The sequence below is a fragment of the Mobula birostris genome, chromosome 1 (assembly GCF_030028105.1).
Source record: "Mobula birostris isolate sMobBir1 chromosome 1, sMobBir1.hap1, whole genome shotgun sequence".
NCBI classification, from domain to species: Eukaryota; Metazoa; Chordata; class Chondrichthyes; order Myliobatiformes; family Myliobatidae; genus Mobula; species Mobula birostris.
In genome coordinates this window covers 24,798,630-24,812,923 of record NC_092370.1, presented here as the reverse complement: position 1 = coordinate 24,812,923, position 14,294 = coordinate 24,798,630, and the positions used below count along the sequence as shown (strand labels likewise).

The 14,294-nt window shown below is 38.2% G+C and overlaps 1 protein-coding gene across 2 annotated transcripts in view; it reads left to right on the top strand.

The window, feature by feature from the left end:
- Positions 1–14,294, top strand: part of mib1 (MIB E3 ubiquitin protein ligase 1) — a 176,387-nt gene that overhangs the window by 146,552 nt on the left and 15,541 nt on the right. For both annotated transcript variants that reach the window (XM_072252839.1, XM_072252829.1), the window contains exons 16-18: positions 6,166–6,347; positions 10,158–10,350; positions 11,350–11,428. In XM_072252839.1, coding sequence (XP_072108940.1) covers positions 6,166–6,347; positions 10,158–10,350; positions 11,350–11,428 — 454 coding nt within the window. The remainder of the gene's footprint in view (positions 1–6,165; positions 6,348–10,157; positions 10,351–11,349; positions 11,429–14,294) is intronic.

The window sequence follows — 14,294 nt, the reverse complement described above, 5'->3', positions numbered from 1 at the left end:
TTTACTGGCCATCTAAATTGGGTTACTAATCGACATTGACTATAGTCTCCTTTAGTAAGAGGTAAAATTTCACTTTTATCCCAATTTATTTTATAACCTGATACCTTCCCATATTCATCCAATCTAGAAGATAATTTATGTAACGAATGTTGTGGGTTTGTTAAATAGATCAAAACATCATCAGCAAAAAGATTAATTTTATATTCCTCCTGATTAACTCTAAAACCCATAATATCTGGATCAATTCTAATTAGTTCTGCTAATGGCTCTATCGCTAATACAAATAAAGCAGGTGATAGTGGACAACCTTGTCTAGTTGACCTTTTTAACTGGAATGGTGTTGAAATTTGAGAGTTTGTCACTACTTTAGCTTTAGGGTTAGAATTTAAAGTTTTAATCCAATTTATAAAAGATGTTCCTAACTCATATTTTTCTAGTACTTTAAATAAAAAATCCCATTCTAATCTATCAAATGCTTTTTCTGCATCCAAAGCGACTACTATACGCTTCTCATCCCTTTTTTGTGCCAAATGAATTATACTGAGTAGCCGGGTTACATTATCTGCCAATTGTCTATTTTTAATAAATCCTGTTTGATCCATATGTATTAATTTTGGTAAATATTTAGATAATCTATTCGATAAAATTTTTGTTATTATTTTATAATCCGTATTCAATAAAGAAATAGGCCTGTATGATGTTGGTTTCATAGGATCTCTGTCTTTTTTTGGCAATACTATTACAATTGCTGTTGAAAAAGATTCTGGAAGTTTATGTATTTTTTCTGCTTGACGTATTAGTTCCATAAAAAAAGGAAATAATAAATCTTTAAATTTTTTATAAAATTCAGGTGGAAAACCATCTTCTCCTGGAGATTTAATACTTTGGAGTGATCCTAAAGCTTCTTCAACTTCTTTTAATGTAAAAGGCATATCTAATCCCTTCTGTTCTTCCAAATTCAATTTTGGAAGAGAAACTTGTGATAAAAACCTTTCTATCTCGTTAACATCATTTTGGGATTCAGATTGATATAATTCAGAATAGAAATTTTTAAAGATTTCATTTATTTCAAGAGGTTTATAAGATCTTTTGTTTGCCCTTGTTCTAATTGCATTTATTGTTTTGGAAGCTTGTTCTGTTTTCAACTGCCAGGCAAGAATTTTATGTGCTCTCTCACCTATCTCATAATACCTTTGTTTAGTTCTTATAATTGCTTTTTCCGTTCTATATGTCTGAAGCGTATTATATTGTAACTTCTTATTGACAAGTTGTTTTCGTTTTTCTTCTGACATATATCTTTGAGATTCTTTTTCTAATTTTGTAATCTCTTTTTCCAATTGATCTAGTTCTGCCATACATTCTTTCTTAATTTTAGACGTATAACTTATTATCTGGCCCCTAAGATATGCTTTCATCGCATCCCATAATATAACTTTATCATCCACTGAATGAAAATTTGTATCCAAAAATAATTGAATCTGCTTTTTCATAAAATCACAAAAATCTTGACGTTTTAATAATGTTGAATTAAATCTCCATCTATAAGCCACTTCTTCCTTATCAGCCATTATTATTGTCATTAATAAAGGGGAATGATCTGATAATATTCTTGCTCTATATTCCATATTTTTCACTCTGTGTTGAATATGCATTGATAATAGAAACAAATCTATCCTTGAAAAAGTTTTATGTCTATGGGAGTAGAACGAATAGTCTCTTTCTTTAGGATTGATTCTTCTCCATATATCAATCAGATTTAAATCCTTCATCAATGATAAAGTTAAATTTACTACCTTCGATTTTATAACAGCCTTGGTTGATCTATCTAAGACTGGGTCTAAGCAAATATTAAAATCTCCTCCAATTAATATTTTTTCATGCACATCCGCCAAATTCAGAAAAGCTTCTTGTATGAATTTTGCATCATTTTCGTTTGGTGCATAAATATTCATAAAAGTCCATAGTTCAGAAAAAAGTTAACAATGTATAATCACATATCTCCCCGCAGAATCAGTTATTACATTTTGTATTCTAATTGGTAATGTTTTATTGATCAAAATTGCTACTTCCCTCGCTTTTGAATTAAATGAAGCCGCAACAACACTACCCACCCAATCTCTCTTTAGTTTCTGATGTTCTGTTTCCGTTAGGTGCGTTTCCTGTAAAAAAGCTAAATCTATCTTCATTTTTTTAATATGTGTTAAGATTCTTTTTCTTTTCACTGGTCCATTAAGCCCGTTAACATTAAAACTCAAAAAATTCAATAAATTAGTCATTATTCTTAACAAAGTTACTCCAATCTAAAACATTATTTATCTTCTCAACTCTCATAGTTCCTTGGGGAATCTCTTTAAACTTCACCATGTTGCTGTGTCTCTCCCTCCCAACCCTGATTGTTGCCCTTTTGAAGCAGGTGGGAACTTCTGACTGCAGCAATGAGAGATTGAAGATGTCCTTGAACACTCCTACCAGTTGTTTGGCACAGGTTTTCAGTGCCCTACCAGGGCCTGACACCATGGAAGGGTTCACCTTTATGAAAAATGTTCTGACGTGAAATATATTGGGTCAATTGGAGTACTTTTGATACCAGTCGAATTTTTTCAAAATTTAATTTACCTTTTTAAAATTCAGTCTATAAATGCCTGGGAAGAATGTTACACCTTGTTTTCTCATTTCATTTCAAAATATGAATTCTTGGATTTGATCTACATAGGAGCAAAAATAAAGTAGCATAAAAGTTTTGGATTTATTTTTTTGTGAGAAGTAATGCACAATTAAGCATGCAAGTACTGGGAAAGCAATATTTTTTGTGAATTATCAAAGGCTTTAAACTTGAGTGCTTTAAAATCCTGTGCAGATAACACAAAAGGGAAGCATCCACATAATTACCTATTCTTTATTTTCCTTGAATCATTACTCCTGTCATTTTTTTTGTGAAATCAATTTGATAAAATAAGGGTTTTGTAGTCAAAAATGGGGAGACATGACTTTTCCTTGCATCTATGATTAAAGGTTAGAGTATTTTAATTCAAGTTGTTCTAGTTATAAAATTATTTTTTCTGTCTAGAAAACATCAAGGTGTCCTTATTGCATGCTCCTTTGGAGGGCATCTTTCAGAACAGTATGCCAAAAGAACATTTAAAGATATTACCGTTGATTTAAATGTACCAAATTCTGAGACGTTGTTTGCATGGATAATTTGATTCCAAATCTAGTTCTTTTAAATGAAACAGCAAATTATTGTTCAGAGTTTGAACAAGTTTAGCAGCTGCAGTCAATCAGTACTCAAATCAAAGGTACAATGCAAACATTTTTAAAAATCTGTTTTTAACATTGTTAATTATTATGTGCATTGTTATTATAAATTTGGAGCAAATTAATGTTATGTAAGTGCATAGGCTTCCTACAGGGACTCCAGTATCCTGCCATGTCCCAAAAATATGCAAGTTGGTAGCTGGTCACTCTAATTTGTCCTTAGTTTTCTAAGTGAATAATAGAGCTTTAGGGGTTCTGATGGGAGTATAGATGAACATAATGGGCTAGGAGAGTCTTAGTATGAAAACCATGCCTGAGTTTTTTTTTAATGGAAAGTCTGTGAGCTAATGGACTTGTTTCCATCCTCTGTACCTTTTGTGTGAAACCTCAGTTTGTGTTGGTGATTGCATATTGATTGATCTAGTCAGTCTGACTAGGGAAGAGGGGTCAGGTCAGTTTCTGAGAAAAGACAGCTAATGCATCTTTAAGCTGGCATGAGTCCAAAAGAAAGATTTGTAGTCTCTTGAGTTAAAACTTAAATTGTAAAAAAAAATTACGAGTTTCAATATGCTTGTTGTTTTAGAGGCTACATCACAAGCAGAATCATTCTTTAAATTCAGTTGCCAAAGAAAAGCATGGAATATTGACTGAACTGAAGGCTGATGATACTCCTGAAAAGCTTTTTTCATTTAGTTGCTTTTGATTGCTTACATTAAAGCCCTTATTTAATGTCACTTTCAGAGAAACAATATCTCAGTATTTTATTTTGCACATACAGCAATTGAAAATGAGATAGCTGCAAAACATGAAAATTGTAGTTACTTCATCTAGATAAACTAGATCTGCAGTTATCTTGATAATAGGTTTACATAATCGTTCAACAACAACTTTTTAGTTTACAGATTGACAAATATGTTTTAAGGCATTTCACAAAAATGTAATCAAACAAGAATTAATAACATGTTTATAAAACGAGATAACTGATGCGAGGAAGTTAGTGAATTAGAAAGTTTTATGGAGTTACTGGGACTATACAAATGACAAAGCCTGGAATAATTTTGTTGTGGATTACTGTGAGGGGGACAGGCGAGGCCATGAATAGATATAAAATTATTTTAAATTTGAAAATGATGTAGGTAAGTAGCTACAAGGATGATATATTAGTGGAATATAGTGCAGATAGATATAATGATGGCTGAGACTGCATATATTTTAAATTGCCCAATTATTGAACAAAGAACTTCTATTTTCAATAACTAATCTTTCTCCATCTCTGGAGACAAACTGGCTACAGACATTTTTTTATTTTATAAACCTAATGATTCCCACGGCTATCTTGACTATACTTCTTACCGCCCTGTCTCCTTTAAAAATGCTATTTCCTTTTCTCCGTTCCTTTTGTCTCCACTGCATCTGTTCCCAGGATGAGGCTTTTCTCACCAACAACCCCATGAGCCTCCACATCCAACATATTCTCCACGACTTCTGCCACCTTCAGCGGGATCCTACTAAACACATTTTTACTACTGCCTACCCACCCACCCACTCTGTTTTCCACAGGGATTGCTCCCTCCGTAGTTCCTTTGTCTACTTGCCTTTCCCCACTAATCTCACTCCTGGCACATATCCCCGCAAGTGACAGAAATGCTCCATCTGTTCATTCACCTTCCCCATCACCTCCATTCAGGGCCCAAAACAGTCCTCCTCTGTGAATCTTCACCTGTGAATCTGTTGGAGTTGTCTATTGTATCTGATGCTCCTGATGTAGCCTCCTACATGGTGAAACCTGTGCAAATTGGGGGACTGCTTTATCGAGCACCTTCGCTCCATCTACCAAAATGGGAATTTCTCAGTGGCTAACCATTTTAATTCCTATCCTCATTCCCGTTCCAACATGTTGGCACATGGCCTCCTCTTCTGCCATAAGGCCACTCTCATATTGGAGGATCAACATCTCGTATTCCATCTAGGAAGCCTCCAACTTGATGGCATGAACATTAATTTCTCCTTCTGTTTTTTCTCTTCAGTTTTCTTTTCCCTTCCCCTTCCCCTTCCCTCTTCTATATTCCTCACTCTGACCTCTTACTTCTTCTCCTCACCTGCCTATCACCTCTTTCTTCCCGTCTTCCCATGGTCCACTCTCCTCTCCTATTCTTCTTCAGCCCTTTACCTTTCTCACCCACCTGGCTTCACATATCACCTTCTAGCTTGCCTCCTTCCCCTTCGCCCACTTTTTATTTTGGTGTCATACCCCTTACTTTCCAGTCCTGATGAAGAGTCTCGGCCTGAAATGTCAACAGTTTAATCATTTTCATAGATGCTGCCTGACCTGTTGAGTTCTGCCAGCATTTTTGCATGTTGCTCTGTTTTCGATAATTAGCTTTTTTTGACATTAGACATCGCAAGCTGCCAAACTTCATAAATTTTTCTTTAAATCAATTTTCCTGCATACCATTGTCTCTGGTGTTGATGCCATAAGCAGTCTCAACCAAATGATTGATCAGTGTGAGAGAACCAAGCTTCTGACTGAACTAAAAGAAGGGATTAAAAAGGGGAGTTTCAGAGAAAAGGAAATTGGCAAAAATATGTATGTGGTGAAGTTATCTCCATTTTGGAGATGAAAAATTGAAAACTTGTTGGAAAGCCATTAGTGGGTGCTGTAGATTTCCTAATAGTTTTTATTAAAACTGAGTAAAGAGACTCCTCTTTTGAAATTGTGCCAATGAAATGAAATTAGTCTGAGAACACTCTATATAACTCTAAAACATAAAACCTGTGCTGACACAATTTCTGAAAATAGTTCAGCAAGTTATACTTTTGTTCTTCAGTGCTTTTTACAAATCTCAATGGTCCTCAGGATATTTAATCATGGAGACATGTTATGTTAAAATTGATAATTCTTCCTTTCAGTTGCTTATGGGCCTTGGGACACAAGGAGCAGATAAAAAGAGTGCTGCCTCTATTGCTTGCTTTCTAGCTGCAAATGGAGCCGATCTTGCTATTCGGAATAAAAAAGGACAGTCACCACTTGATCTATGCCCAGATCCAAACCTCTGTAAGGTCCTGGCCAAGTGTCACAAGGAGAAAGTCAGGTTTGTCTGCCTGTATTTATTTATCATTGTTGTAATTGTAGATGATATGTGTCAGTGGTGTGTGCTGATTTCAAATATCTTCAAAAGTTTAAACTCTTAATTGTTTAGCATTGTCTTTCTTGTAAGCTTATAACTTGTTCAGACGCACAGCAAATCTTCGAAAATAACTGAAGGAGATTTAATAATAAAGATCAATAAATATTACAAATTGGTATCCGTCTACAGTAATAACATTTTACACAAATGATTTTTTTGTAGAAGTTTCCAAATATCGTATGTAAAGCATTGAAAGGCATCTCCACAGAGCAAAAATATATGTTATATTTGACTACAGAAATTCAGATTACTGCAGAAAAATTGTTGTAAATCACAGCTTTGTCCCAATGTTGCTCTGGCCTTGAGGGGGTGGGGACGAGTGAAGAATACTCCTTTTTACAAATTGCTGTGTTTTTCTTGGAAATATTTGAAGTAATGTAAGGGTGGCAAATTGGACCAGGTCTCTCCCTCCTGTTCCTTAAACCCTGAAACATCTCACAACCTTCAGCCTGGTATCAATGCCCGTTGGGATACTAACCTTGGCCGGATGTGGAAGACTCCTCTTCTACGTTCTGGAGTCTAGCAGCGAATAGCTGTGTGTCCCTGAGTGTCAGAAGGCACAGTGCAGAGACCCTGTTCTGACAATGCTGAGAAGGCAAAGCTGGTAACAGACCTCTTTGCCTTTTGTCAAAACCAAGTGATTTTAATAGTCATAGGGCATGGGGGCAAAGAACCAGGCCCGTTGGCCCATCTAGTCCACGCCAAATTATTGTTCTGCCTAGTCCTATTGACATTCCCTCCCCCCCCCCACCACCCCCATTCATATACTTAACTGAACTTCTCTTGACTGTTGAAATTGAACCTGCATTCCACTTATGCTGGCAGCTCACCACCCTCTGAGTGAAGAAGTTCCCCCCATGTTTCCCTTAAATACTTCACCTTTCACCCTTAACTTATAACCTCTAGTTCTAGTCTCACGTGACCTTAGTGGAAAATGTCTGTTTGCCTCATTTTCCTACGCTTCAGGGAATAAAGTCCTAACCTGTTGAACCTTTCCCTATTATCAGGTTCTCGTTTCCTGGCAACATCCTTGTAAATTTTCTGATCAACAGAAAAAGATTTTCACGTCAAAATGAAAACAGATCTCTACAAAGTGATCTAAATTAGTTACAGATATAAAACAGAATCAATTGTGGGATTGAGTTTAAGAGCCAAGAGATAATGTTGCAGCTATATAGGACCCTGGCCAGACCCCACTTGGAGTACTGTGCTCAGTTCTGGTCGCATCACTATGGGAAATATTTGGAAACCATAGTAAGGGTGCAGAGGAGATTTACAAGGATGTTGGCTGGATTGGAGAACATGCCTTATGAGAGTAGGTTAAGTGAACTCGGCCTATTTTCCTTGGAGTGACCTAGGATGAGAGGTGACCTGATAGAGATGTATAAGATAATGAGAGGCATTAATCGTGTGGATAGTCAGAGGCTTTTTCCCAGGGCTGAAATGGCTAGCATGAGAGGGCACAGTTTTAAAGTGCTTTGAAGTAGATACAGAGGAGATGTCAGCGGTAAGTTCTTTACGCAGAGAGTGGTGAGTGCGTGGAATGGGCTGCCGATAACGGTGGTGGAGGCAGATACGATAGGGTCTTTTAAGAGACTCCTGGACAGGTATATGGAGCTCAGAAAAATAGAGGACTGTGGGTAACCCTAGGTAATTTCTCATGTAACGACATGTTCGGCACAGCTTTGTGGGCTGAAGCGCCTGTATTGTGCTGTAGGTTTTCTATGTTTCTGTGTTAGAAAATAATTGATTACGTAAGTATCCGCCCCCTTTAATATTGCACACCAAGTCATTACTGGTGCAGTCAATTGGTTTTAGAAGTCACATAATTAATTCAGTGGTGATCATCTGTGTGCAGTCAAGGTGTTTCAATAGCTTGAAGAAAAAATATCTGTATCTGGAAGGTCCAACTGCTGATGAGTCAATATCCTGGTTAAAAACTACACCATGAAGACAAAAGAACACTCCAAGCAACTCCGCGAAAAGTTTATTAGAAAGCACAAGTTTGGAGATAGATAAGAGAACATTTTCAAGTCACGGAATATCCTTTGGAGTACAGTTAAGTTAATCATCAAGAAATGGAAAGAATATGGCACTGCTGTAAATCTGCCGAGAGCAGGCAGTCCTCAAAAAGTGAATGACCATACAAGAAGGGGAATAGTGAGGAAACCCACCAAGAGATCTATGACAACTCTGAAAGAGTTATGTTTGGCATAAGCCAAACTCTGCACATCATCAAAAATGCACCATTCCTATCATGAAGCATGGTGGTAGCTGCATCATACTTTTGGGATGCTTCACTGCAGTACCCCTGGAAGGCTTGCGATGGTAGAGGGTAAAGTACAGGGAAATCCTGGATGAAAACCTGATGCAGTCTGCAAGGGAACTGTGACCTGCGACAAGATTTGTTTTCACCCTGAACCGATCCCTGCAACACAACAGCAGTCACAGGTCTCCAATGTGAGAGGTGACTATCACTACCACTCTCGGTTCTCCCATGAAGCCAATGTTGAATCTAATTTACCACCTCATCCTGAGTGCAAAGCAACTGAACTTTTTTGACTAGCCTCCCACATGGGACCTTGTTGAAGTGCATGTAGACACACACCCTGCCTTTTGTTCACTGCTTGGTAACCTCCTTGGAAAAACTCTGCCACACACAAAGCCAATAATTTGCAAGTATCTCTTAACGTTAAGAGATATTTAACTATTAAAATGTAAGGAAATTTAATTAACTTGGATTTTTAATAACAATATTTTGAGATGATTATATTGCTTTATTTGTTTTATTTGACTCTCTGATGCATAAATCTGTGACCACTAAACTCCAAGGAGATTTTGGATCCTACGTCTTGTCTGGTCTGGTGGAGAGTTCAGGTCAACACAATCTGACCCAATATGGAAATGTGCTTCCCCTGCTTCACAAGTAACTGAGAGAACAAAATTGCATTTCCAAACCAATGTAGTTTTAACCTATTTCACCAAGAATTGTTGAGACATTGCAAATAATCTCAGGAATAACCTTTAATCCACCAGTCCACTGTAGCAGAGTCCATAGTAGCTTTGACAAGGCTTTGTATTGGGGATTTCTGTCAAGATTGAGCTCTTCTGTCATAGGATCCAGCAACAGCTGACCTGGTGGATTTGGCTTCCTGAATTGGTCGAGGCTTCTAAATTTCACATGAGATATACAAAACCCTTCTGGCCACACTAAGCATGGTTTCAGCCAAACAGAACAGGGTGCAGATAATATTTCGAATACTTGAAATTACTGGTGTCGGTAACAATTTTGAATGACTAAACCACAATGGAAGTACAGCTGTAGAGAACAAGGAATGGAAACACTGATTTTTTTAAAAATTAAGTACGTACCTGATACTTCCTAGAGGTCTCTTAATTTTAAGCTGAGCTGTCTCGTTGCCACATGTCCCAGATCTGTGCAGATGCAGTTAATCTTGGCGGATACCAGAAGTGCTACTTTTAATTAGTAGCCAGAATTTGCACTGTGCAGTTCTATCTTATTTAGAAAAGTATCTGAGAGTAAATGTAACCTTAGAATCCTACCTCCCGAGAGGCAACTACCTTGTTTGTGGTATTGGAAGAAAGTTTTACAGCTTGTTTAAACACACCCATCCTTTAATTTTGTATTTGATTTGACTTAAATTGTAGTTGATACAATTATAAGAAAATTAATAATTTTCTTCCTTATTTCAGTGGACAAGTGGGATCACGTAGTCCTTCTATGATTAACAATGATACAGAAACGTTGGAAGAGTGCATGGTTTGTTCGGATATGAAACGTGACACCTTGTTTGGACCTTGTGGACACATTGCTACTTGTTCCCTTTGCTCACCACGTGTTAAAAAATGCCTTATTTGTAAAGACCAAGTTCAGTCTCGAACAAAGGTAAGAGAGCTTCTTTATGAATATGCATGTTCCTGTGCAATTCAGTTAATTTGAATCTTGGGTAGAGTGTACTTTCTTTCTCCCTCTGTTTCCTCTCTAAATTGCCTACTTTCACGTGTCCAAAATCTAAAAAGTTCTGGCAGACCTCTTCTGATTTTGGGCTCATTCACAGAAAAGGTCAGGTTGTGAATAGTTATTGTATGGGTTCAGATTTAAGTTTATTGCCTTAAGTACCTGAGTTAGATATATCATGAAATTTAGCTGTTTGCAGCAGCAACACAATATACTACAAATAGAAAGTTCCATAAATTTAAATTAACACCTAAGTGAATAGATTGATACTTCTCGATTCTTTCATGAAATTTTTCATTTTAGTATTTTCCTTCCCTTCCTTTTGCTCAGTTTAGTGTACAGATGATTTTTGTGATTGAAGTGAAACATGGAAATTTGGTCACATTGAGAATGCTAGATCAGGCTTTGACTTGCTGTAATTTTATATGGCCTAATTGCAATTTTTGTTTTTCTTTTATTTAAATACTTGATGAAATTATTACATATTGATAAAGAATTACTATATTAGACCTTTTTCTTAATATTCTTGATGCAAACATTGAAATAGCAGGGAAAAAAAAACATTGTATAATGCAAAGGTGTGATAATTTAGCTTGATTTAGATATTGGTCGGCAGGTGGTGCAATGGCATCAGTGCCGGTTTCCAGAGTGAAGGCTCCAGAGTTCAAATCCAAGTCCGGACCCCCCCCGGAGCACGCTTTCCATCCATGCCGGGTTGAGCTTCGAGCTAGCCGCTCGGCCTTTTTATTTATAAAAACAAGGGTCGAGTCAGGAAGGTTCATATCGTGACCTGGTTAGTCCGAAAGGAGACCAATCCTGACACTACACGCCAGACCAGAATGGCTGACCGTCAGGTGCGACACGCTAAAAAAAAAAATTTAGATATTAATTTGCAGACTGACATGAAGCTAATCCATTTACCCACAGATTGAGGAATGCGTGGTATGTTCTGATAAGAAGGCAGCAGTGCTATTCCAACCTTGTGGTCACATGTGCGCCTGTGAAAGTGAGTATGATTACTCTAATTGGCATTTCTGTAAATTTATTTTTTTCTCCATTTACATATTTTTAGATGTGGAAACCAGTTTTTTTCATCTGTCTTTTCTGTCTTTGATTTTTCTAATACCTATTTCTGATTTGATGAGTACTCTGTATGCCTGACTGTATGTAAATGTTAATACGGTTAATTCAATGGAAATGACAGAACATAATGGTAACAAGTATTCCATGTGCCCATTAGGAATTGTTCCCCATGTGGAATCTCAAAGAAAATGTCGTCTTGTAGATAATTTAAAAATAAGTTTATAAAAGAGAAATTAGTTTTTATCGCAATACATTTAATAAATAATCGCCATTGCATGTAAAGTAAAAAAAAATATTATTTTGACATGCTGCTTTTAGAGTCAGTAATAGAAAACTTCAGCACAATAACAGTCTCTTCAGCCCATGTAGTCCATGCCAAGCCTTTTTAGCTGCCTTGTCCCATTGAACTACATCTGGGCCATAGCCCTCCATACTCCTTTCAACCATGTATCTACCCAAACTTCTCTTAAACATTGAAATCAAAATCGCATCCGCCACTTGCACTGTCAGATTGTTCCACACTCATCACCCTCTGAGTGAAGATGTTTCCCCTCATGTTCCCCTTAAACATTTTGCCTTTTACTCTTAACTAATAACCTCTTTTTGTAGGCGCAACCCGACCTTAGTGGAAAAATGCCTGCTGGCATCTACCCTATTTATAACCGTCCAAGTAACCGTTTGCGTGCAACAGTGGCCACACCCCGGTACACCGCTTCAACAGGCAGGGTAAACCAGGTGAGGTTAACCAGGTACCTCCAATAGGGATATGCCTACCCCAGCATGTGAAGCCAGTTCCAGCAGACTGGGCGGATGAGATCAACTGCAAGATACAACGGACGGCCAAGAAGCTGGTACTGCAATGCTTTGTGGAGAGTGAAGGGCATGATAAGACACAGAAGGTGTCATGGCCATCCACTGCAGCCGAGGAAATCTTCAGTCGTGACAATTTTTCGTACTATTGGACCAAGAGTTTTGAGGCCGAGAGAGTGGAACTTTTTCACTATAAAACTCCTTTTGCACAGGTTTCAACGTCACTGTTGGAAACAACGAACAACCAGCACATACCCTTCATAATTTTGTATACCTCTATCAAATCACCCCTCAATCTTCTATGTCCTAGGCAATAATGTTCCAACCTATTCATCGTTTCCCTATAACTAAGGTCTTCCAGACCTAGCAACATCCTTGTAAATTTTCTCTGTACTCTTTCAACTTTTGTTTACATCTTTTCTGTAGGTAGGTGACCAAAGCTGCCCACAATACTTTGAAATAGACCTCACCAACATCTTGTACAACGTCAACATAACGTGCCAACTCCTGTACTGAATACTTTGATCTTTGAAGGCTAATGCTTCTTTACGACCCTGTCTACCCACGATGCTACTTTGTGGATTACGGACATGTATTTTCAGATCCCTTTGTTCTACCACACTCCTCAGCGCCCTACCACTCACTGTGTAAGATCTAGCCTGGCTGGTCCTCCCAAAGTGCTACACCTCACACTTGTCTACATTAATTATATCTGCCATTTTTCATCCAATTTTTCCAGTTAGTCCAGATCCTCGCTGTCCACTACACCCCCAGTCTTGGTGTCATCTGCAAATTTGCTGATCCAGTTTTCCACATTGTCAAAAATAGAGGGATATGGCTAACCCTAGGTAATTTCTAAAGTAAGTACATGCTCAGCACAGCATTGTAGGCCGAAGGGCTTGTATTGTGCTGTAGGTTTTCTATGTTTCTATGTTTCTATCATCCAGATCATTGATCTATATGACAAACAACAGTAGACCTAACATTGATCCCTGCAGTACTCCACTAGTCACAAGCCTCCAGTCAGAAAGGTAACCATCTACTACCACTCCTGGCTTCTTCCATGAACCCAATGTCTAATGCTGTTTACTACCTCATCCTGAATGCCAAGTGGCTGAACCTTCTTGACCAATCTCCCATGCGGGACCTTGTCAGATGCCTTGCTGAAGTTCACGTAGACAACATCCACTGCCTTGCTTTCATCAACTTCGGACCCTTGCTCCCAGTCCACTCTGTCCGGTGGTCTACCAGCTTTTTCCACACGCGTCTTCCTCCTTCTTCTCTCACCTACAAAAGACCGCGAAAATCTCTTCCAGACTCACAAGAAAGAACAGCATTTCTCCCAAACAACAGGAATTCTGCAGATGCCGGAAATTCAAGCAACACACATCAAAGTTGCTGGTGAACGCAGCAGGCCAGGCAGCATCTGTAGGAAGAGGTGCAGTCGACGTTTCAGGCCGAGACCCTTCGTCAGGACTAGAGAGGATCTAAACTTCTTCGGTGTAGGCATCACCGGAAGAGGCTTCGCAGTAGTGAATTTAAACGCAAACAACAGGAATTCTGCAGATGCTGGAAATTCAAGCAACACACATCAAGGTTGCTGGTGAACGCAGCAGGCCAGGCAGCATCTGTAGGAAGAGGTGCAGTCGACGTTTCAGGCCGAGACCCTTCGTCAGGACTATGACGAAGGGTCTCGGCCTGAAACGTTGACTGCATCTCTTCCTACAGATGCTGCCTGGCCTGCTGCGTTCACCAGCAACTTTGATGTGTGTTGCTAGCATTTCTCCCATTGGATAACATACGTTCCAAAGCCCTGTTGTCTCTAGTCATAACCCAAACATTGCTGCTACAGAGAATCCATTACATATTCAGTGGAACATTGCAGAGGGACCGTTACATTAGCAGTGAAACCTTACAGCATGTTACACTGGTAACTTCCTTTAAAAAAAATTCCATAAGATATGGTTAGATACAGCTAT